Source organism: Amphibalanus amphitrite, unplaced genomic scaffold (assembly GCF_019059575.1).
Source record: "Amphibalanus amphitrite isolate SeventyFive unplaced genomic scaffold, NRLGWU_Aamphi_draft 000195F_arrow, whole genome shotgun sequence".
In the NCBI taxonomy this organism is placed as follows: domain Eukaryota; kingdom Metazoa; phylum Arthropoda; class Thecostraca; order Balanomorpha; family Balanidae; genus Amphibalanus; species Amphibalanus amphitrite.
In genome coordinates this window covers 174641-200432 of record NW_024881690.1, presented here as the reverse complement: position 1 = coordinate 200432, position 25792 = coordinate 174641, and the positions used below count along the sequence as shown (strand labels likewise).

Below are 25792 nucleotides of genomic sequence, written 5' to 3'. Positions count from 1 at the left end.
AAATCGTCCCATCGAAAATAGAGTGTTTGGACATGCGTTTAAAACCATTACCCAGCCGTTACCTTCAGTTTTGCTATGTTGCTGATTTGTCAGTTGGTGTTTGTTAGACAATTCTGAACGCGGTTATATTTGGAATTTGAAATCGGTGGGATATCCATTACTCACCTTTATGTTTTGAAGGAGATTTGCAATATGGTAGCTGTTCAACTATTGCGCAGGTGCGGCATATGTAAATGTTCAAAAATACTGAGGGTAGTTTGCGAATGGACAGATGGATTGAAACAAAAGGGTGTATCGATATTTATCAGCAGCAAACGCTTGTCTTATGAACACTGCTTTTCCAACATCCGCGCGTGCATTGGGGCGTGAAGAGAGAGGTTGAGGCGGTTGAGGCACGCGGTTGAGGTGTTTGGCAGAATATACGGTTATTTAATGATATATTTTGCTCATGTACGGCCTTTATATTTTGTATATGAGTATGAATTTAACTTGAGGTTATATTTAGATTTGTGTTTGTATCTGACAGGAGCTGGACAAGTCCAAAAGGTCGATGGAGTCGATGGACTCGATCTCCATAAGCTCCATAAGCTCGATGGAGAACGGTTCCATCGACTCCATCGACCTTTTACCCAGGCTTAGTAGTCTCTAAGGTTGAAGTCAAATCAAATTAAGTTTAAGGAAGGTTTTGTTTGTTGTTTTGTATAAAAGGTGTATTAAAATCATAACACTGAACTATTTTAAGCTGTTGGATGGTACTTGCTTTTTATTCAACCAGTAAAACGCCTTTTGGGCGAAGAACGAGCGAGCGAGATAGTGAGCCCTGCACGTGCGGAAGGGCAAGCCCGGCTTGAGGGTACTTCCAACGGGCTTGTGCAAAGCACCCTTCTAACCGGTCGCTAGCGGTGTGCCAAATTTGAACGCAATCAGCCCAGCCGTTCCTGAGATCTGGAAGCGGCATTCTGCACGTACGCACGTGCGAATGGGTCCAAAATGACTTTTGCGCGGCACCCTACTAACTGGTCCCCAACCGTGTACCAAATTTGAGCGCAATCGGCCCAGTCGTTCTCGAGATCTGGAAACGCCCCCTGCACGTGCGCACGTGCAGTAGCACCCTAACCGCAACACATAGGAATGCATTGCCTGGTGGGTGCCTACCTGCACGCCAAGTTTCAGCGAAATTGCCCCAGTAATTACCGAGTTACTGAAATGGGAACAAATTTGGCACCTCTTCTTTTTGTATTTTGCACGTGCAGTGGGGGTCACTCACATAGATCAAGAGTATCCGACCTGTGGTAGAAGGGATGCAGCTACCCTATAAAAATTACTGCAAGACAATCGCTCAAACCGCTGCTGAGATATGGGCCTCTCAAAATCATTACTTTTGCAAAACTGCTTGAACACCCTTGACTTTTCATGTGACACGTGCCACGACGGTCACTGAGATACATCTCAGTCACTGAGATACATCTCAGTCACTGAGATTTATCAAAAGTAGTCAATTACGGGGTAGAAGGGATGGGGCTACCCAGCAAAAAAGACCGCAGGCCTATTTCTATACACTGTGCGCAGGCCAATCGGTACAGCGGTTGCTGAGATATAAGCCTCTCAAAAGCGTTACAGGCCGGGCCGGGCCGGGCCTCTCATACTGAGATTTTTCCGTTATATTGAAAAGACTTCGCTTCGCTCGCTGCGCTCGCTCGCTCGAGTCGTAACCATGCTGGGGCAGTGCCAGTGTAAATGGAAATTGAGGCTTAGAAGGCACACCAGCTATGGAGCTGTTACAATAGTCATGGCTATGGTATCTCGGCATTTATTCTTTGACTAATTTGTCCTATCTATCCACCTTTCAGAGACAAGTAGGTGACCTGCATTTGAGCAGAGGTCTCCTCTGCCACGTGGCACGCCCTCATGTCCTTAGAGCAGTAAGCATTGTTTTAGATAAAGAACACAGCGATTTGATTTGGTTTTGCAATGATGATGACATCTTTACAGGTGAGGATATCTACCTATCAATGTGATCTTGACATTCCTCTCTTAAATGAGTATTGAGTAACCACCTATGTAATTTTTGTGTTTTATGGCAATCTGAATTTGATATTAAGTCCTGTATGCAATAGCCAGATATTAAAATTAATCAAAGTTACAATGAGTCCGCTTTAAAACTTCAGTGGATTATTGAGAAATGACAGGTACTTCAGTGTATACTAGCAATGTTTGTTATACGATTAGATGCCTGATACTTGGTCACCAGTTTTCAGCCGTTCTTCTACTGGTTGGACTATATTTGGCTGGTTGTGAGGATGCCTGCTATAAAGATGGACCATGTGAGAAACAAGACACCTCCTCCTCAGTGTATAAAAGGTGAGCTGTTCTGTAATTTGTACACTTGCCAGAAGTGTGTATGCTGAATGCTGTCTGATTTTTTCTTTAATGTATCCATTTAAAACATACCTACAGTAACATTTTTTGGTTGATTTTAGTCAAAAGTATTTTCCTGTCTTCTAATTTGATGATGGACCCATATTAGTCTAAGCATAGACAAATATACAGTGTCCCATAAGTAGTCAAACAATGTCATTGGTCTTATACCCAAACATTATCCTCCCCGATCCCAGCACACCTTCCATCTGTATTCTCTGTGACTGAGCTAGAACTGGCATCTTTACAGCATCTCTGAACTGGCATCTCTGTGCGCCTCAGGTACCTGCTGTACGACGTAAACCCCGGAGAGGGCTTCAACCTGCGCCGTGACGTCTATATGCGCGTGGCCGTAGCCGTGGCGCGCCTGCGTGGATGGACACTGGTGAGCGCAACGATGAACTCCACAGTGATGTCTGCTCTTCGACTTCAGTCCCTTTATCAGCGTGTTAGACCCCTAATGTGACGCCTTGACGCCTTGTGGCATATATGTGGCGTGACGCCTTGTGTGTGCCTTTTCGCTGACTCGCTGAAACAGACTGCAGAGTTGAGGTGTTTTTGTTCCTCACCTGTATTCTGATTAACATAAGAGTTCGGTGCCTAAATCGATACTTTGATTTTCCGATTTTGTTTGTACCTATGTACTTCCCACAAAACCGACAATTATCTGTTTTCTGGCCAGGTGCTCCTGCCGTGGGGTCCGCTCTACCACTGGCGGTCTCACTGTACTTTACCCCCCCCCCCCTTCTGTACCTATCAGTTACTCCCGCCGTGGGGCCCGCTCTACCACTGGCAGTCTCACTGTACCTTACACCCCCCCCCCCCTTCTGTACCTATCAGATACTCCCGCCGTGGGGCCCGCTCTACCACTGGCAGTCTCACTGTATCTTACACCCCCCCCCCTTCTGTACCTATCAGGTACTCCCGCCGTGGGGCCCGCTCTACCACTGGCAGTCTCACTGTATCTTACACCCCCCCCCCCCTTCTGTACCTATCAGGTACTCCCGCCGTGGGGCCCGCTCTACCACTGGCAGTCTCACTGTATCTTACACCCCCCCCCCCCCTTCTGTACCTATCAGGTACTCCCGCCGTGGGGCCCGCTCTACCACTGGCAGGCCACCAATGGAGAGTACGAGACGGGTATCCCGTGGGCACGGTTCTTCGATGTGGCCAGTCTCAACAGATACGTCCCCGTAATGGAGTTTGACGACTACGTCAAAGGTAAGGCTACTTGCAGTTCGAAGCTGCCTGCTGGATTTCTAGGGAATGGGACGTGTGTCTACGCATTAAATAGTATTTGAAGGAACGTACAGCACTGACACTATTCATGTTTTAAATATATCAGCCTTGTTGTGTTTTTTTTTTCCTCCATTTTAAGTGAACATGATGAATTATTTTGTTTTTTATATTGCCTCGACTTTCCCACTATCTGTAATCCGTGCCACACATTGCGTAGTATTGAATGGAAGGCTTGTGCCTATGTCTCGTGATCAACGCCGTTGCGCACATTTTGGGAACTTAACTGCACTCATGTCCTGGCTTTGCTGTGAATATGGTGATTTGGCTGGTAATGTGATCGGTAACGCGATAATGTGCCGACGGGTGACTGATTACAATAATGTGAATGATCATGTGACGGTGACGTTACGGGCGTGTGACAGTAACGTGACAGTGCTGTAACTATGTGCTGTCAGTAACGCAGAGTAATGCTGATAGTAACGTGAGTGTTGGGAGTTAGGACAGTAGCGTGACGGTATCGTATCGATTCCCAGAGAGCGGTGCTCGGGTTGACGCCGTCCTGCATCTGCAAAACTACGCCGAGGGCTGGAGGGACGGCCACTTTGACGAGAAGTGGCACGTGCGACCCTGTCTGAGCCAGGCAAGATTTAGGTAGTGTCCAGACGGGCGCCGCCGGGTGGCCCATAGCGCTACTGACCGCTGAGGTGTCGACGTCGCCGACAATTGACAGAAATACCTAGCTCTGGGGCACGGAGGAGCATGTGTCTTGGCCTATCATGGGAGGACTTGTTCCCTTTATTTAACTGAATTGACATAATTTTGATAGTAATGGCCACAGCCCTCAGCTGGTTTTACTATAAATCATCTTTGTCTATTGCTTTTTCCAGATTTCTAGGTTTTTATTTCAATTGTGTTTTTGAGCAGGCCAATAATAGTATTTCGTTTGCAATAATGCATCATTTGTTCCCATTCGATCTTACTCATGTTGAATGGTCCAAGGCTGTCTTGATTGATTTGTACGCTCTGTGATGGTCTTTGTACCCTCCTGGCTTTGGGTCGTTCTGCGCTGATCTGATTTCTCTAGGTTAAGTATCCTATATCCATGGCTTGGGTCGGCCCGTTCTGCTGTGTACCCAGGGTTTGGGTCCGGCCTGTATACCGACACACCCAGGCGGATGCTAGGGTTACGGCATGCTCTGACTGGGTCCGTGTCCGCCGTTACAGCCGGTCTGTACCTACTGCACTGCACTGTATACCGACTGTTGGCGTTACCGTGCTCTGTGTCCGCCGTTACAGCCGGTCTGTACTGTACTGTACTGTACTGTATAGTGTATTTATACCGACTGTTGGCGTTACCGGTCTCTGTGTCCGCCGTTACAGCCGGTCCGGTGACGTGTTCAGCGGCCAGATGTGGAGCCACGTGACGCTACAGGCGGCCAACTACAGCTGCGTCTCCATCCAGGGCACCTCCAGGACGCTGGCGGAGATGTGTGCCGCCCAGCCGCACAGGTGGGTCGGACCTCTATCACGCATGATTTTCATCAGACCAACTTATTGGCGAAGTATTTACGATAAATTGCTCAAGTCTATCCTCGTGGACCGCGTTAAGACGGTGCTGGTAATACGGTAGTCTCCTGCCCACCGCTCCCTCAGGTCTATCCTGGCGGACCGCGCCGAGACGATGGTGGTTCTATAGTTAATAGTTATCTACCCACCGTTCCCTTCAGGTCTACCCTGGTGGACCGCGCTGAGACAGTGCTGGTTCTATAATTATCTACCCTTCGACCCCCTCAGGTCTATCCTGGTGGACCGTGCCGAGACGGTGCTACACCACCACTACGGCGGCCGCCAGTTCTGGGCGGCCCGGCGCAGTATGCGGTTCGCCCGACACTTGGTGGAGGAAGCGGCAGCCCTGCGCCGGGACCTGCTGGCTTCCGAGGATGAGGAGGACGGCACGCGCTACACAGACGACTGGAGGGATATGAAGGTGGGACGACGCCGACGGTCATGTACCTAATATAAGCTGGACTGTCGATGCGTCCTAAAGCCCTAGCAAGCATACGAGGTAGGCCGTACGAGTAAAGTTACGGGAGGCACCTACTGACAGAGGTGCAACTATTACCCGTGATAAGAGTAGTCACGTTTTAGATAAGATATACCTACCCGTAAAATATGCATGTCACGTATGTAGATAAAACTCGGCTGTAGTAGGTTCTTGCTAACAAAAGGACTTATAAGAATACTTATAAAAGATTTCACATTAGCATGCACCACCAGTCTCGCATATTTACCCTTAGTCGGCGACCAGCCTCAGTGACCCCTTTGATCCCACACCTCTGACCTGTCCCTGTGCCACCAGGTGAAGGCGGGCAGCGCGCGCGGCGGTCCGTACCTAGCGGTCCACCTGCGGCGTAGGGACTTTGTATCCGGCCGGCCACGCTCCGTGCCCTCGCTGGAGGCGGCAGCGCGCGCCATATCTGCGACGCTCCGGGAGCTCGGGCTGGAGACCGTGTACCTGGCCACCGACGCACCGGACAGGGGTAGGTTTACTCCACGGGTAGGGATAGTACTACTGCGCCGGATAGGGGTAGGCCCACTGCGCCGGACAGGGGTAGATTTACTCTGCCGGACAGGGGTTCATTGTTCCAGACAGGGGTACGTTTACTCTGCCGGACTGGGTAGGATATCAATGACTAGGATATACGTCCACTTTACTGGACAGTGATTGGTCCGCTTTGCCAGGCTTACTCCGCCGAATACGGGCAGGCCCATACCACCTCAGGGTACAGTCAAACCCAGCCGGATGATTTAGGGACCGGTAGGTGTCCAAAAATCCTGTTTACTCTTAACTCAAACAGTTGACTCTAACTAGAAAACTTCGTTAACTCTGATGATCTTGCCTTTTTGTCATTAGACTTATCAACGTTCACGTTTACAGTAAGACGTTCACTCTCAAGGCGCTGATATGGATGGAAACAAGGCCAACGGTAATTTCCTTGTGGACTTCTCACAAATTTGAAATATATTTACTGCACACCAATTCGTCGAAACATTATCGTCGCAAAGCGGTGATACGTAGTGTAAAATATCACACTTCATGCATGCCTTGAACGCGTTTTTACTGCTGGGAAGCATGTGTGCTTTTTATTGACGGCATTTCATTTGATCTTGTGGTGAATGCAGATTTATCAACATCTGTGTTCAGCTATGTTTTCCGAACTGGGTTATGCATCATAAAACAATGTCATGAATTTCTTCATGCCACTATGTGAATTTGCGATCTTGAGGCTTTTTATCTCCTTATATTTACCTTCAATGTAGTTCCGCTTTCGGTTTCCTTATCACAGTCGCGATGCTCGCTATGACATCCGAGCAAATCTAGACATCCCAGAAAACGGTCACTTTGTTCTTCGTTAACCCGAACTCGCCTCAACTACTGGCACCATCACACAATACGATCCGGCTGTGCGGACTGCCTTTCGGTAGAGCCTCGAGCTGCGCATCACGTGCTATTGCGTCAATGAAGCGCGGAAATCCCCGTGAGCGTGTGACGCTGGATGTCAAAACACGGCGAACGCTGGGCGCCGTGCGATTGACGGTTATCGTTGTTGACGGCGGGCATGACACCGCACTTGATGGTGACGCGATATAGATGGTCCTGGCATAGGCGGATTTCGCCGCGTGATCTCCGTGGTTGGGAAACAGTCGCAGACGGGATGGGGCTTCGCTTTACGATCACGGATGATCGCGAGCTCACTGCTCCTGACGGCTTCCTTTATTCTCCTCAGCTATCCGCCGCTCTAGACTGCTCCCACCCTGTCGCCTGTCTCCCCACTGATGACTCCTGAAGACTGAGTCTTATATGAATTGTGTATAGCAGCGCCGACATTGATTTTTCTTATGGATTTATGATACATGGTGATTGGTGATAGATGTTGACAGTTTTTCATAGTTGATCTTATCCTAATTTGTGTGCTTCCAAAGTGGAGCTTTTAGCATTGATGTGTTTCAGATATCGCCACCTAAAGTGGTCAATGGGGTCTATGGCTCTATTTCATCCGGTACTTACTACTTACTGTTCGTCGGGACTGGGGCATTATAGTAAATCCCAGGCCCACGAGTCCGCCTGGCCTCTAAAGGGTCGAACGCCAGACTTACACTCTCCCACATTGTAAGCGTGACCGAGCTGTGAACACGTTCATCCGGCATCTGCAGCGAAGGCGGCGGTAATCGGTCAGTGCGTCACAGGAGTGACTGTGCAGGATAAACAACAGATAATTGTTATCGACAACAGGATGCGTCTTTAAAAAAAAGATGTTTTTAGGTCATAAGCCGATGTTATCAAAACATTTTCAATTGTGGTACGTAACATGGGAGACGAAGAACTTGTACTTTTATCTATAGCATTTGTGGCGGCGTAACTATGTAGACGCCGATAAACCTAATCAAGGCAATATGGAATCGAGCACAACGATTGTGACCAGTGATTATATCTTTTATATTTTATTAGTATGCAACGAAAGAGGTCCAGGTTGTCTTTAACAACACCGAATTCTAACAATCACGACCATTGAGCGATATAGGTGATCGTCTGCCTCTATCGAGTATCGAGCCAAATATGTCTCATACAGACATGTGCTTGGATCCGGAAAAATGGATCTGAGATCCGATCCCATGGATCCCGATCCGAGATCCATTCAGATCATAGATCCAACCCCTCAATTTTGTCGAGAGATCTACTGGGATCATAGATCTGACCCTTCAATTTTGTCGCTAGATCCACTCGGATCATAGATCTGGCTCCCCAACTTTGTCGTGAGATCCATTGGGATCATAGCTCATAGGTGCTCAAAATGTTAACAACTTTCTTTCATAAGAAGTTATGAATACCAAAGTATGGTTAGAAACAAACAATCTTATACAAAGGCCATATTAGTAAAGGCATCTAGTTACATTATACAGAATACAAAATAAAGGAGGCTCATGACGGTCACAACTTGAGAGAATTGAGTGACATGAAGATTGTTCACAGTTCACATACCAACAGAAAAGGTTGCATTAACAATTAACATAGAGGTAAGTCAAAGTAATGACTAATGAACAATACATAACTGCTAACTAGGTACCTACCACATCACAATTCATGTTAGAATCTACATAATGATATTGAAAAGACAATCTTGCATTAAGTACTGTCTCCACGTGTAAATATTTTCGGTTTTTACGCGTTTTAGCAAACGAGAGTTTTGCGCTTTTTGCGCTTTTTAACGGACGCTTTTGCGAGTTTTGCGAGTTTTGCGCTTTTTACGCTTTTAGTTAGTTTGTTACTAGTTAGTTTTACAAGACTTTATGGCGAGTCGCGAGAAATGGTGCAAGAGATGAGAGCAGCAGATCCATCAGCCCATCTCCGCTACTTCTGGATGTCCGCTGCTGACTTCGATGGGCTCCTGGCCCTGATTCGTGACAATATACATACAGCATGCAGCATACGTGTATGCGTGTCGCGTGAACCCATCTCTCCGGGGGGCGACTGGCAGTGACCCTCCGATTCCTTTCAGCCGGTGGTTCAATGAAGACGGTGTCGGAGTCCTACCGGATCGGGTAGGGCCACTGTGCCGAAAATTGTCATTGAGTTTTGCGTTTGTGGTCCGAGCTGGGGCCAAAGGTCATGGCGTTTCCAACCACCGCAGAGCGGCACCAGTGTGCCCGTGAATTCCGGGGTGTGTGGCAGTTCCCCAACTGCTGTGGAGCCGTCGATGGCAAACATGTTATGATTCAAAAGCCGGCGAATAGTGGCTCCATCAACTGGTGGCATAAAGGCTTCCGTAGCATTGTGTTGATTGCTGTCGTCGATGCCTTCTATCGATTTTCTATCGTTTCATCGCTTTCCACACTTTCCATTGCATCTATTTCACCGTAAAATGGTATTAATAGCAGAATGATTACTTCTTTAGCCTTCTCAAAAACCGGAAAACTTTCATTCGATCCAAATGTTTGGATAAAATCGCGCGTTTTTACAAATGAGAGTTTTGCGCTTTTTAAAAGTTTTACGAGTTTTGCATGACACAACTGACGCGTTTTACGAGTTTTGCAGTTTTTGAATTTTATGAAGCCACGCGTTTTTCGATTTTTGACAAATCTTCCGCCGTGGAGATGGCACCGTGTTTAATGGTACAGATCAACGCCGGATCATGAAAAACTCGCAAAACATCAAAAAAGCGTTAAAACGTCATTAAAAACGCGCAAAATATGTACCGTGGAGAACGACCTTTAGACAACCATGAGGCTTTCCACTTTCCAGTTTCCAGCTACCACAATTGATTGTAAACAATAAAAGATGATACTGACACATGTGGCTTGGTTAGGTAAAGGTAATTCAATCTAAAGAAATATTTGATAAAATAAACTGAGATATAAACAAAACTCAAACTATAAAAATATTCAACAGCCTGCGGAAGCGATGGGAAGCGAAATATCAATTGTAATGGCCTTGGATATTTACCGTAAAATGATTATTCAGTATCTAAATAGAACTCGTGACGTCATTTCAAATAACAAATGAGCTAGGCGTTCTACCTTTGAGTATAATGAAAATAAATGAAAAATCAAACTGTAAATTCAAAAGTCCATGGAGTTTTTTTTTTAAGAATTTCAGTTTATCTGCCTCACATAATTTTACGATACGATTGTTTGTGAATATCATCTTTGTAGCGTTGAATTTAATGACGTAAGCGTAAGCTGAAATGGTTTTACATGATGGCCCTGAGCGGTGTGCGCCTTGCATCTTTATTTTATTCACTTTTCAAAAGAATAACAATAACTTACGTCATTAGTTTGAAGGGCCTATTAAGGGGAATCTTTTGGAATCATTACGCTTTTGGTCAAATTAAGATTTTTCATTGGTCAAACGATAATGACGTAATAAAACCATATTACCAAAACGTGAGCTGTGAATTTCGTTTGTCTTTTTTTGGGAGGCTCTCTCATAACAAAAGCACAGCATGGCACCACACGTGGCAGTCACTGGCACGATGCCAAAAGTAGGTAATCTGAAGAAGTTGATGTCATTTTTGAACTTGTAATTTTATTAGGAAAGTATTAGAGGTTGTGACATATTATAGTGCATGTATGGCCTAAACTTTTGAATTCATTTTAATAGGGAAAAAACGCAAGAAATTACCCAACGTTTCGCATTTATTTAATATATAATGCGAATAATATGTGCGAAACGTTGGGTAATTTCTTGCGTTTTTTCCCTTTTAAAATGAATTCAAAAGTTTAGGCCATACATGCACTATAATATGTCACACCTGTCTATTGATAATCCTCTATTAGAGGTTGGTTGCTATTCTTACTAAATCGAAATTGTGTTGCACATACTAATAGCTGATAGCTCATACGAACATTCTTGATTGGGATTTCATCAGGTGAGTTAAACCTGGCAGAAGTGGATTGCTGGATTATTTTTAACAAAACTGACCTATTTGGCTTCCAGGTTTGATTTCCTAACATCTGTCCATAGGCGGCAGAACAGGGGGGGGGGGGTGGCACCAGGTTACAGTGCCCCCCATAGATTTTGGCATTTTAATATATAGCCCTACTGGCGTTGCATGGAAAGAATGGGACCAAAATGAAAATTTGCAGTGCCCTGCTGCCACTGCATCTGTCTGTACTGTTTGTTCATTGAATTTAAGTGGCTGTAGCTTGTTGATAAGATTGTCATCAGTGCTGTCATGAAAAAGTTACAATTGGTCACAAAAAGTAGCAAATGTTGTTTATTCAAATTCAAATTTAATGATGATACCTAATGATTACAAGTGGTCTTAACCAATAACCATGTCCACAAGTGATAATTCTCAATTGTATTGCACTGTAAGGTGTACAATTATGTAGGATAAGGGTTTCATTGGCTACATGTTGTCGTGAGATCCATACAGATCATAGGTCCTCCACAAATGTTTGCCCGCTGGATCCACAGAGATCATAGATCCGACCCCTAAATTTTGTCGAGAGATCCATTCGGATCATAGATCCAACCCCTGAATTTTGTCGAGAGATCCACTCGGATCATAGATCCAACCCCTCTATTTTGTCGAGAGATCCACTGAGATCATAGATCCAGCTCTCGGATCCAAGCACATGTCTGGTCTCATATATGGCCAGTCATTCACCCTGGAAATGCGTCGTAGTGGAGCAATACTACATATAATAATACATATAATAATAATATATAATAATACAGATGTTATTAATGCGTGCTTAGAGGCTCGGATGAAGCGAACAGGATCAGTCTACTACCGAGCTTTTGGAGTAAGTCAATGAGGTTATAACGGTGTCTTAGGTACCCAGACGCCGACACTGTAGTGGAACTGCTAACGCTATGCATACGATACTTACACGTTGGAATTTTAATCTTTTAATTTTTTGACGCCTGTGCTTGCCAGATTTCACATTGGACCTAAGGTTATCACTCTTCTATCTCTGGATGGCGTCATTTTAATTGTATTATTGACACTGAAATAGCCAGCCAATGAATTGCACGCCGCCTGCGGAGAGCATCTGGTGCGTTTGAGTATCAAATCACAGTGTTCGTGGTGCGGTCACCTCCGATGACCCTCCGTTTGCCGGTGACCGCGCGGTGCTTGCGTCTGACGCCGCCAGGCGGGATACCTCCTTCTCCCGGGCAGCTAATTGGCGGCCGGTCACCCGAGCCGCCGACGGCCGTCGGTGCCGGTGCGTCCCGTCGGCACCGACACCGGTCGGGAGCGGCGCCAATCTGCCGGCGGCTCGGGTGTCCCGCCGCGCCGGCTCCGGTGTCGGTCGGTTTGTGGAGTTCAGCGCACAGTCGAGTTATTTGATACTGCCGTACCGGACAGTGCGACGACTGACCGACTGTGAAGGGTAGGGATGGAGCGCCGGACCGAGACGGGATCGGCTGGCGAAATTTCAATAGCGTATGTGTCTTCACCATCAACTTTGCGCAGACTGTGTCGGCGTAGTCTGGTATCAGCAGTCGGCGTCGGCAGTCTGTGTTGGCTTAGTCCGGTGTCGGCAGTCTGTCTTGGCTTAGTCCGATATCAGCAGTCTGTCTTGGCTTAGTCCGGTGTCGGCAGTCTGTCTTGGCTTAGTCCGATATCAGCAGCCTGTCTTGGCTTAGTCCGGTGTCGGCAGTCTGTCTTGGCTTAGTCCGATATCAGCAGCCTGTCTTGGCTTAGTCCGGTGTCGGCAGTCTGTCTTGGCTTAGTCCGATATCAGCAGCCTGTCTTGGCTTAGTCCGGTGTCGGCAGTCTGTCTTGGCCTAGTGCGGTGTCGGGAGTCTTTGTCACCCGTGTGTTAGCAGTCGGTACCGTTGGTATCAGCGAACCCTGCCGATGATACTATTATTATCTATTGGCCTCACCACATGGCATCAGCTTCTCCACAATAAGCCCCTACTGACCGGCCTTTTTGTCTCGCAGTTATCTTGGGATGGGTGGTGACGAATTATTTCATTTATAAAATATTTTGCTGCTTTAAAACGGCCCACTGCACTGTTGATGTCCCGTGTTTGAATTCCAGAGGTCCGTCCCGAGTCTGTCTTGCGTGCCACTGTCACGTCTCTCCGTGATTCCAGAGGTCGGTCGGCTGCGGGAGCTGCTCGAGCCGTTCCGGCTGGTCCGGCCGCCCCGGCGACGGGACCTCCTGGCCGGAGAGGAGGCCATTATCGACCAGATTGTCTGCAGCCACGCCAGGTGAGTCCCCCGCACCGCGCGGGGCTGGGGGGCGAAAACCACCGCCCCAGCCGGGATTCGATCTGGGGTCTGCACGGTGGACTGCAGTGTCGAGCTGCAGTGACTTCCAACCGGCCGACATCATACCGTCCTCCAGACAGCGCCTAATCCATTCCGTTTACTGACCTGTTGTTTTGGGTGGATGTTTTAATGGATGAAGCTATTCATTCTTCTCGTGAAGCCAAATAAGACGACCAAAGCTAACAAAAAAAAATCGATACGTTCTCGCATTTCTCCGTCTCCGGCCAGCTAATCGCACAGTTGATTGTCTTATGTCTAGCAGTCGAGCAGTAACCTATATCGGTACGATGTGATGGGTTGCCATAACAACCGGCCGTGAGTCGCGTGGGCAGCCATTATCTTCGTGCCGCGGTCGAAGATCCCACTCAGTAACCCCGACCGGGGCTGTGTGTCGCCACACCGAGCCCCAGCTCCTAATAAGGTTCGTTTATCAGCGGCGGCACAACTAAATGTAGGCTATTGGTGCCTCTGCACGTGTGCGCATACACCGCCTTTTACGGCCAATCTCAGTCAAAGCTCAGTCTTTAGCTTTGGGTCCAGTACTTCTTGACTTCAATGTATCCGAACCTTATTCTGATCCCACGTGATATGAGCTCCTGACTGTTGTGCCAGAAGCCGGGTTATAAGCCACCATGAATGACTCGTGCTGATGTGATGATGATGTCTTAGTAGTAGTAGTAGTAGTTTATTGACACAGTCTTATGTACTAGATGGATAAAACCCAGAAGACAAGTGTCCATTAAAACAGATCATATACAAAACATATTAAAACCGTCAAACATTTCACACAGAGAACCAGCGTCAATTAAAACTATACCTAAACACCACGTTAAAATCCGTCGCGTCATACGTTCTCACATGCCAGCAAAACTCTCTGAGAGTATATGGCCAAATCATTTGGACTACTTTTCATTAAGCTTGCCAAACTATCAAAGCTCAGCATTGTAAAATTTCTCCTAAGTGGCTCAGTGATTGGGCAGTCTAAAAGCACATGCGCCTCTGTTTGCACACCGAGCCGACAGGAGCATAGCCTCTCTTCTGTTGGGATTCTAGCCCACCTCCCTGTTTCTATCCTAAGGCGGTGTGAGCATAGCCTTAGTCGTGTAAATGCTGTACGAGCCCGTTCTGAAACATTTTTAGTATATATCGGGTGAACCGTAAAATCAGTATTAAAATCGATGTATGTTTTTCTCCTGGAAGATTCAGACCCTGTTATTTTCATGTGTATGTTTTGAAGGCTCCGCTCGCGAATGGACCCTGGTGTTTCTCTCATAATATTACCGATATATGAGCTCGCGGCTGTGTTTGCCTGCCTGTTCAGTTGCATGGCAAAGTGAGCTGGGCTGCCTACAAAATCTGATCGGCTTGTGAGCTTCCTCAGAAAGGAAATTTGAATTTCCTGGACCACTGCTTTGCCGTCTGGGGAAGCTAACTCTGCATGTACTAAGTCGTTGCAGGTTTGGCTTCTTACAGATAATAATTGCTTTTGAGCCGTTAATATTGGGGAGATCACTGCTTGGAGGTTGTTGCACAACCAGCTCTCGCAGCCATACAAAACTGTGCTGCTCAAAGCACTCTCAAAAACTAATTTCTTTACTGAAAACGGAGCTTCACTGTTTTTCTTTAAAAAGGAACCGAACTTGATCAAGTGACTCCGTTTCATGTCTATGTTTGTTTTCACTTGATCAGACAATCGGGCATTCATTATTTGAGAGCCTAAATACACGTACTTTTCCACATGTCCTATAACAATGTGATCGTAATAAAACGGAACATCATCGTTGCTATTTACTGTCATAAACTTTGATTTTTCGGGATGAATCTCCATATCGATATTCTTCGCTGCCCGAATCAAAAGCGATAGTTTTTTGTCTAAAGCTTTTCTGGACGTTGCTAGGACGACTGTGTCGTCCATGAATAATAGACAATGCAGGTTTTTTAAATACGTGTCGTTACCAAATTCTTTCAAAGCCCTGATGGTGCTGTTAATGTAAAAAGTAAACATAGAGCAGCTGTTTGCCGCTCCCTGTTTTACTCCCGTAGTTGATTTGAAGCAAACGTTTCCTAACACGTTCTTGGTGTCCGTTAAACTACTCGCAATAGCTCGGAGATACGTTTTGTCACAGCCGTGATCTACTAGTTTCTGAAGAAGGGTCTTTCGATTAACCTTGTCGTAGGCTTTAAAGGGACCATCCCACCTTAACATTAGTTTTGAGTTGAGATAGCCAAGTTTGCGGCCAGGCTCAGAAACCACCATTTATCCTGGTCGCAACCCCCGCAGCTTTATGGTGTTCAAGAAATTTCTTCCCTTTACTTGCAGGGTGGGACCAGCTTAGTCCCTATCTCTTAACCATTAGCGGTTTCTTGATGACGTCAGCAGTCATTTCAACGCCCGCCATTCCTTGAACCCGAGTTTTGCTGACCTTGAGCTCCCTTTTTTATCAACGTGAAATCCGTCGTCGGCGCTGAGAAAGCCTATTGCTTTTCATTTTAATTTGAATATTAGAAGATACCCACCACTGGAACTTGGACTGATATTATACCAAGGCCGAAGATGATCAAGCTGCCTGCTATATCTGGAGCTTGGTGTTCAACTTCAACATGGAATAAAAAACAAAATATCAAAGCAAACTGGATATGGTACTCCAAGTTAAAGTCCAAAGAAATTTTGAAGAGCTGACAATTGACATTAATTCTTTTCCTGCAAGGTTTCCATATGGAGATCACACCATGAAGAAATATTTTTGATGTTTACAGTTGAAAGGGGATTGATCATCCAGTTTTGACGAAAGACGCTGCTGACTGTCTTTGGAAAAGGATGTCGGCATGAGGTGCAATTGTGCTTGTGAAGTGGTTATAACTGGTCTTTTCACAGTATTAAATTAAATGTGCCATTGCAGCCAAGTGTGTTATCATGTAAGGTAAAATCAAAACTACAATGTTGGTTTTACGAGCATTGAGAAGGCTGGTAGGTAACACCTGCCTGTGCTCGTAAATCATGCTGCCAAAGTTTTCTAAATTAATTCTATCATACACTTTTGTTATCCAGAATGGTTGCACTATTGTTTGGTATCATATTATTCCATGTAAATATGGTAGCGTAAAGTCCGACCAACATGTTACCAGATTTGAAGCTGTTATGTTACCTAAGTACCTGTTTTTTACTGGCGTGGTGAATGTCATTGTCACCTGGATTTTGTTTTGAGGTGCAGACCTAGTAACTCTGACTACATGGGTTTGAAGCTATTATCTATTCTGTTTTTACTGGCCTGGTGAATGGCGACTGATGTTGTCTGTGGATGGCACTGAAACAAATTTTGAGTGTTTTGTACAGTGTTTTAATACAATGCTGAGGGCTGAAAGTTGTCTTGTTTAGAGTGGTGAAAGTTCAGGATATGCCAGCCACCATGGTGGGTCAGAGTTAAATGTGTTGCAGTCAGTTCGGCTTCGGCAAGCACACGGATGGGCATACGCATCAAGACCTGCTCTGCCATACTTTCAGCCAATTTTACCTGGGTAAGTCTTTTCTTTTTTCTGCCAAAAGCTATGACATTGTGAATTTCAGCACTGTGGCCTGTGTGTAGCTTTCAGGAAAGCAATTCTAAATAAAGCTCTGATAAAGTGCAAAATCAGCAATGCAGCCCTCTATTACATTTTCTACAACATCTTACTTGTTCCTTGCATGGAGAGAAAAATGCAATGTTATGATTTCGTTTATTCACATAATTTGACAAGCATGCAGTTACCTGCTACTATCACTGCACAAAACAGAGCAGAAAACATCAGTTGATCAAACACAAGGCATAACAGAAGTTTACAACATAGGGCTGCCGAACCTGCTTCCTCCCACCACAGTTGATGCCATTTCCTAGCCTGGCTTGATGTGAGCACTGAATAGCTGCTTTGTCTAATTACAGCTCACTACCATTCAACTTAAACTACTATCTTTAAAGTAAGAGTGAGAGCGTTCAGTGTTCATAGCAGCTCGACAGACGACAGACAACAAACATCTTGACAAACCAACCAGTATTTGATTTGGCTAATGATTTATGTGCTTGTTGTATCATGGCCAAACTACTTTAACAGCAATAATCCCTGTTTCATCTTGAGCTTGCTTTTATTTCCATTTGAACTCAGATCTTGAAACAATCATCTGAAGTGATATCAGATACTGGCTTCTGCCTTCTGTTTCTCTTGAAAGCAAGTTAAAACAACAATGATAAACTAAGGCAGGAGATGTGAGTTGTGGCAGTAGATTTTTGATTCAACATATGTCAACCTTATATTGCTTGAGACCTCTGTGACAGACAAACAAATATTTATAGTTTTTTGATAGTTTGGATTCTTGGCTTGATTTAGCAGATCAGCTGTGAACCTTGACTTTGAAATCACCGTCATGGTACCCGAACGAATCCTCGCATGACATTTCTTCGTAGCACAATTTTTCGTCCGCATTTCTTCGTCTACAAATCTTCGTCGGTGCATTTATTTGTCCCTCAATGCTTACTCTTGCATATATTTGCGTTGAAGAAGAAATGCGAGCCGTTTTTCATATACCCTGGTGCGAGACAAAGTAATGCGATAGGTACGAATAAATGCCCTGACGAAGATTTGCAGACGAAGAATTGCGATACGAAGAAATGCCATAAGAATTGTCCTGGAATCCTTTATTGGCCATCATATATTGACCTTGTTAAGATAAACGCGTCATTCGCGCAATATCTGTCGCACTTTGATACCAAACTATTGCTTCCAAATGCCGACGTAAAGAAAACCTTTATGTGACGTCATAGAAACAGCGGATTTCCCAAAAAGTAAACAAAAATAAAAGTCTTATATCTCGAAAACGGGTGAATATTTTCCGGTAAAATTTGGTAGATGTTCATTTTCGCTCTTTGTGATTCACGCTACATCACTTTTATGCCAATTCATTAACTTTTTTGAAGGTGGGAGGGTCCCTTTAACATAGTCTATGTAGGCTATATACAGCACTTGCTTTGTTTTTCTTGCATATTCAATAAGTAGCCGTAGTGTAAACAACTGTTCAGCACAGCCCTTACCTACACAGCCTCCCGCTTGTTCATCATCAGGTCTGAACCAGCTATTGAATCGGCTGTTAAGTACACTTTCATAGATTTTTACTAGAGCCCCTTGTATGCTAATACCACGGTAATTATTTGTATCACTCGGGCTGCCTTTTTTAAAAATCATAAAAATCTTTGCATATGACCATTGATCGGGATATTCACCTGAGAAAACTAAATTGAACAAAACCGTTAAAATATCCAACCATTCGCTTGATAGGAGTTTGAAAATCCCCGGAGGTACACCATCGATTCCTGCTGCTTTATTTCTATGCAATTTTCTAATCGCTGCATTGACCTCGGCCGGTGTGATTGGGTCGTCCAGAACGGGCACGTACATATCTGAATTCGGAATTTCCATGTCAGTATACCCGGTGGGTGGGTTCAGTAGCTTCTCGAAATGTTGTCGAAAATCTTCATCGCTTGGTTTGTTCCTTTGGTCTCCCTTATACTCGAAATCTCCTTTCCAGTTAATTGAGGACCAAATTAACTTTGGATCATTTTTAGCGACTAATACCTGCCACCGCGCATGTGCATCGCTAATGGGTGTTGCTGGAGCACGATCGTCCACATGATTAGTCTGCCCCGCACGTTTACAAGCGTTGTACAGTACCTCGCTGAGTCTACTACTCAGTTCGCTAGCTGGGTTGTCCCCGCCAGCCAGCCCCGCTCCATTCTGGTTCCACCAGGAAACCGGGTCCGGTAGGGCTGCTTTTACATCCTCTGAGCTTAAGGAATAAACATGCATGGGCCTATTTGAGATACTTTGTTCCGTACTGCTCTGGTACCTTCCCAGTAGCTTAGCTCTTTCTGTAATATAGTCTACGGGCAGTGTTGGACACTCGAGCGTGGCGATCAAAGCAGCGTGGTCACTCATAAACGGCGCATTTTGTGCTATATCAAAGTGCTGCATCAGCTGCAAAAGCTGTGACGAACAAAATAACCAATCCAGTTATAGCAGGAATCGATCCACCGACCTTTCGATCACTACACCGAGACTCTAACCACTCGGCTACGACGACACATACATACACATACATCACACTTACATCCAATGCCGCGGTGACATCCTGCTGGTGAAATCCCCACTTCTTGCTAGATGGTATGGCACTTACACCATAAGCCATTACTAAAATACTCAGTCGTCTTAGATGAATGTTTTGTAGCTTTTCCCCTAAATTGTGTCAATTACGTTTTGGCTGACATGACATCTTGGGCACGATTGCCGGTCGCCGGTATCGAAAAGGTGATTCGCTGGTTCTTCATCGTCCAAATTTGATCATAAAGTTGAGTTTTACTTCGGAAGTAAGTGTTACCCTTCCAAGCTTCAAATCCGTAGTGATTTGTGGCCCCTTCGCCTATAATGTTGATATTGCCGTTAAATGACTGGTCTAGTGTGACAGGTAACATACTTAGCTGAATGTGAAATGTCGCTACTCTGTACAATAAGCATTAGGGTGTGTCATTTTGGGCACTTTTTTCGCAAAACATGGTGCTCCACTGATTTTATCGTGCCCCAGACACGTAGAAACCGTGTGACATTTTTTATTTCCCCCAAATATTAACACCCATGCGGCGCCGACCGCCGACACTTTGGTCTATCTCTCAGCATTAGCGACCTCAGCGCCCCTAGCGGCAATGTTTTGAACTAACACGCTCGCTATGCTTTGTGAGCTTACGATCATCATTAAATGCATTTTACCGAAATGACGCCTTGCTGTTGGCTTGTCTGGCACTCAGAATGTTGGTGAAAATGTGATGTTATGCATCTTAAAGCACGAAATAGTTCTGTGTTAATGTATATTGCATAGTACTACCCCCGATCCTCGTCCTGGTCTGACGGGATGCGTACGAGCGCATGTTTATAGTGCCTGCTATAAGGTGTCACACGTTTTTTTTTGTAGCGTCGTTCACTGCATAGACTCCGGGGAACAGGGGGGGGGGGCGGTGGGGGCGCTTACCCCCCCCCCCCCCAACTTGAGAGCCGAGTGGGCGCCGCCCCCTCAACATTGATGCAACGATGAAGGATCTCTGCTCCCTTTTATGGACCTACATGTCTGTTTTTATATAAACATCAGCACAAGGTATTTCTCTTGCAGGTGAATGGTTTCTGCTGATTCGGCATCGATTTAAGAACACCTGCTATTGTCATCCCACTTTGATTTTATCTGAACTTGATCATAACTTTGGTAGGTCAGATTTTATACTGGACCATTTTGGTTCCAGATGGTATTTGATTTGGCGTGATGAGAACATTATGACGTACAACGGTGGTAAAGTCGTTGATTGATACAGGTTTACTCGCTCCGGTGGGAGGCAGTAGCGGCGGAACACCTTCAATTAAGTGGAGGGGGGGGGGGGGACACTGCCGACTTTTGGTCCCATTCTTTCCATGCAACGCCCATAGGGCTAATGTTAAAATGCCCAAATCAGAGGGGGCACGGTGCCCCGGTGCCCTCCCCGTTCCGCCGCCTATGGTGGGAGGGAGGCGTGTGGGACTCAGAAGGAGACCAATGGCTTGTGTTGTGCCTTTGGTAGGACCCTCAGTATATATCACCGATGCAGGGCCTTCAGAGCCTCCAATTAGGGGCCTTTAGAGGCACTGGTGTGGGGTCCTCACAGACGCCCGTGTGGCCCCTCAGAGGTGCTAGTGTGAATCCCTCATAAGCGCCGGTGAGGGTCCTCACAGAATACAGACGCCGTTGTGGACCCTCAGAGACACTGGTGTGGGTCCGTTACATGTGGGTGTGTGGTCCTTAGAGCTGCTGGTGCGAACCCTTTAAAAGTCGGCAGGGGGCCCACAACGACCGGGGAGGGGGACCTCAGACCGGCAAGGGGCCCACAGAGGCCGGCGGCATTTTCAGAAGCCCTGTGGGGTCCTTAGATACCGACAAGGTACTCTGAGACGCCAGTGCGGCCCTCAGTCTCTGGTGTAGGGCCCTCAGAGTTGCAGGTAGGTGGCCGTCAGATATGCTTTTGCCGAACCCTCACAGGGGCGCAGGTGTGGGTACCTCAGAGCCACCAATAAAGGGTTGCATAAATGGTGTGGCACTGGCTTGGGGGACCCTCAGTGGTGTCCTTATGGGCCCTTAGAACCACTGGTGTGGGTCTCTCAGAGGTGCTGGTTGTGAACCCTCAGAGGCCCTGCTGAGGGCCCTCACGGTCTCCGTTATGGGATCCTCAGAAGCCGGCGTAGACCCTGACGGAGATCTTAGTGTGGCTACTTAGGGGCTCATGAGGTGCTCTTACGAGACCTGTGAGGTCTTTCTCAGCTGAAATATAGTCAGCGCGGACCCTCAGAGGTCAGTTGGTACCGCAGGGGTCTTTATGGCCGGGTGGGCTCTCAGAAGCACCAGTGAGGGCCCTCAGTCTCACAGTCGTCGTAATGGGGCCGTCAGAGACATTGGTGTGAGGCCATTACTGATTACAGGTTGGCGTAAGGCCCTAGATATGGCCCCTCTTGGGCCGGCAAGGACTCTCAGAGGCACGCTAGCGGCCATAAGAGGCCGGTAAAGGGCCCTCAGAGGCCGCCAGTAGCCTTCAGAAGCCGGCGTGTAACCCTCATGGACAATTTAGTGAGGCTTCTTTGGACTCACGAGGTGCTGTTACGAGCCCTATTCTTTCTGAATCGAAATATGGCCAGCATAGACCCTGAGCGGTAACTGGTGCCACAGAGCCCCTCCGACCCGAGGGGTCCTCTGAATGCGATAGGGGGGGGGACTAGATGGCACGTGCCTCCTGGTACCCCCTGACTACGCTACTATTTCATATGCGTCATGTCAGGTATTTTGGGCTTGCACCCCAACTTGAAGAATGTTCCTGGGCCCCTGTGACAATATATTGGATTCATTATAGGTATTCGTCATTAGCTTGCACTCTCTGCAATCTGCCCATACTATTATTTGTCCCTAGACGCGCTTACAGAGAGCAGGGATAAGCCCATACAGTCAACGGCCTGTTAGTTTCGCAAACAGCCGCCAGGGGCGCTAGGGTCGCCTATGTTGTGAGATAGGGCAAACTTCTCTCGCTCGGCGCCGCCTGGGGGTTAAAATTTGCGGGAAATTAACAATGCCACGCCCTTTCCACATGAGTGGAGCACAATAAAATCGATGGAGCACCTTGCATTGCGATTAGTGACACACCCTAATAAGCATTAAGGATTCGGCAAATAAGCATCGGCTGTGTCGTATTCACAAATTACAATAAGCGTAAAGAGGAAACATCGATGAAAGCAAACGTTGCGTTAACAACGCTACGGTTGGCGTTTTGTGTTATTGCTAAGGGAATGCAAGACAACATGCAGCCTGCAGGGAGGTTTCTTTATGATCAATCTAGATATCTGGCCATATACGAGCTAGTATGGCTTTCAGATCTTACCTCGTGCATTCTTGGAAGAGAAAGTAGCAAAGTGTTTGCGTGTATTTCCTTATTGAGGCGTGATGTTCGTGTTATGTTCCGTATTTACATTTAAATTGACTCAACTGAAATTGAATTGCACTTCCAACTTTGAGCGTGCTCGAATCCAGCACGCAGTGCAATGCTGGTGTAGTGCCTAAGATCAAAATGAGCTGAGATGCGGTAGTAAGTTCATGGTAAATAAAATCCGACGATTGCTACATCCTGAAGCTGAGAATGGCTCGTGTTCGACGGGTTCGGCGATGCTAACACGCTCTGGGAGATTTGGGGCTTCTAACGCCCGGGTGACGGGAAGCGCTTCTAACACGTTAGTGGATAGATCCCTGTAACCTTTACCTAAGTAACTCCAGGGGCAGGAGCCGGGACGCCCCTTCCCCTACCAGCAGGGCGAGTGTGTGACCCGGTGATGCAGATGTGCTGACTCAACAGACGACACAAATCCTGACCCGAAACGTCATGTGACACCGGTTTCGACCCGATTTTGAGCAGCGGTAAAGGTCACCGACTTTTTACGCTGCTGCATACTCCCCCTGTCGTCCGCCGTCTCACTGGGTGTATGTATGCAGAAAGGCGCTGATAACGCTGGCTTCGGTGGGAGGATCTACGTTTCCCTTTGAGTGTTTCCCTGTGAGCATTCCCTTTAGGGGCCGCGGTTAGACCCCACCGGCCGGTCACACCCGCACACCGTCTCCCGGCAGGCACTTTATCGGCAGCTACGAGTCCACCTTCTCGTTCCGCATCCAGGAGGAGCGCGAGATCCTGGGCTTCAGTGCCGAGTCCACCTTCAACCGGCTCTGTGGCGACCGCGAGGGCGCGAGCTGCGAGCAACCCACCCGCTGGCGCATCGTATATGCGTGAATGAGGGGACGGAGAAGGAACGCCTTAGAGAAGGGGCTCTGCCTCGGTGACCGCGAAAGGGTCCAGCTGTGAACAGCACATTCGATTCAGGATCGTTTATGGATTAACCCGCGCACCGACGGGGGGGGGGCGGATATCCGCCCCCCCCCCTGAGGTTTTTCGCGAATAGCGGGAAAACCGCGGCGCTACGCGCCGCGAAATTTGGTATGACTATTCCCTTATCAATTTTACACATGGTGTGCAAGTTTGAGCCTCCTACCTTTCAAGGTCAGGTCACCAGGTCACTTTGAATGACCCAACCTCAAGTCACTTTTTTGCAACTTTGTCACCGTGCCAGAGCTACAGTAGATGTCGGAGGCCTTTGAAAGTCGCAGGATGTTATTAGGTCATTAGTAGCTACAATTTGTTTATCTCGGAATTTTGATATCGGTGACCTAAGGTCAGGTCAATTTCGCGACCTCCCCATTATAAGTCAATGGGGGAAAAATCAACTCCCTGTTTTTACCACTAAAACGGGTCGGGATGGCCCCATATACCATACATGACTTCATATACGATCAACCTTCACTACCTTGAGGTCTGTTTTGCTGTTGGGCAGCTGTGAGGTCATGTGACGTCATCAAAGGTCACCAAAGGTTTATGGCCAATAACTCCGTACAGGAACAAGATACAGACGCGTGGATGGTCTCATTGTGTTCAGCTCGTCAAGACGCATCGAATGATATACATGATGACCTCGAGGTCACGTGACCTGAGGTCAACCTTTGACCTTGACCTTTCGAGGTCAACATATATATCATTCGATGCGGATCGACGAGAGGATCACGATGATGCCCTTAGTTTGTTCCTATCTTGACTAATTCGAAAGTTATTCGAGAAAAACTCTCTCCATATTTAGCGCCGCCATTTTGACTTTTTCGACCCCTGTGACGTCATCTTTGACCTGACCTGAAAATGACCTTAGTAAAAATTGTAGATCTTCACCGTGCGTATCCGATGCCGTTTACCGCTTGTCGCTATCTTGCTTCGTTCTCGAGATCTCAGGGGGGGGGCGGTCATCCGCCCCCCCCCCCCCCGTCGGTACTAAGTTGGCGCAGACGCCAGAAGTTGGCGTCGGTGCGCGGGTTAATGAAGGTCAGAGCCTCTATTTCGCTAGCCGTGAGCTGAGCACTGCAGTCCATCCGGTGGAAGATATTCGTGAAGGACGAATGGTAGTACGGAGGAGCACCTTATAGGAAGAGTAGGGTACGGACCTCATTCATGTGACACTTTGTTGAGTGGCTTATTATCTGGGATGTTCGCTGGGTCGTTTGTTTTCTAATACCTTTCAGACTGAGGGTCGCCAGGCCATAGATATGTATTTTCTGACCGATCATCGCTATGACCGGAGTGACCCGACCTAGACGGCTGACAAAATCTGTAAATGCAAATCAGCTGAGCTGAACTCGAAACAATGCTTTGGTGCAGTTTTGTATAGCCTGACGGCTTCATGTTGTGCTCCGCGTTTTCGAAGGTATTGAACGTTGTGTGTTTTATAGGCATGTCTGTATGGGCGACAAGTAGGATGCCTACTCTAAGAAATGTTACGTGCCATATTATATTAACCCCATGGCGTTATGGAATGTGCGATATTGAGCTTATTTTCTCTGGGATGATTGACGGTGCCGTTATTGATTCTGCACTCGCTGCGTAAAGGCTATCAGTCGCAGTTCAGTGGTATGGGCTGTCAATCCGTATAGACAAAATGAGCCCGGGGCCAAACATTATGAGTCGTGGGGCCGGTGGGTGGACGTGAGTTTCTGTGTCCATGTGACGGATAAGTCCCGCTAAATATGTGTGACGAGTGAGTTCATATGTCGGACGTGAGTCCCTGTGTATGAGGTGAGCTGTTATGTGGCGCATGAGTCCCTGCTCGTCTCGGTGCCTCGGTCCGTTCCATCCCGAGCGCCTTGAGCGCGGCTTCGGATCGGGTTTCGCTGCTCTGCC

The 25792-nt window shown here is 46.9% G+C and overlaps 3 protein-coding genes across 3 annotated transcripts in view; all 3 read left to right on the top strand.

Annotated features, from left to right (window-relative positions):
• Positions 1-385: 385 nt before the first annotated feature.
• Positions 386-5166, top strand: LOC122384651 (GDP-fucose protein O-fucosyltransferase 2-like). Its single transcript, XM_043372250.1, has 7 exons — positions 386-405; positions 1851-1992; positions 2252-2361; positions 2701-2803; positions 3498-3639; positions 4191-4297; positions 5038-5166. Exons 2-7 carry the CDS (start codon positions 1972-1974, stop codon positions 5047-5049), a joined length of 495 nt encoding a protein of 164 aa, XP_043228185.1. The 5' UTR covers positions 386-405; positions 1851-1971; the 3' UTR covers positions 5050-5166.
• LOC122384642 (GDP-fucose protein O-fucosyltransferase 2-like) lies at positions 5066-7512 on the top strand. The gene is made up of 4 exons (XM_043372239.1): positions 5066-5166; positions 5452-5644; positions 6017-6197; positions 7508-7512. Exons 1-4 carry the CDS (start codon positions 5066-5068, stop codon positions 7510-7512), a joined length of 480 nt encoding a protein of 159 aa, XP_043228174.1.
• A 3148-nt stretch (positions 7513-10660) lies between these two features.
• The window catches only part of LOC122384649, a 58393-nt gene continuing 43261 nt past the window's right edge, over positions 10661-25792 (top strand). Inside the window, exons 1-2 of the mRNA XM_043372248.1 lie at positions 10661-10697; positions 13271-13388. The gene's annotated coding sequence lies outside the window, so the exon portion shown is untranslated. The remainder of the gene's footprint in view (positions 10698-13270; positions 13389-25792) is intronic.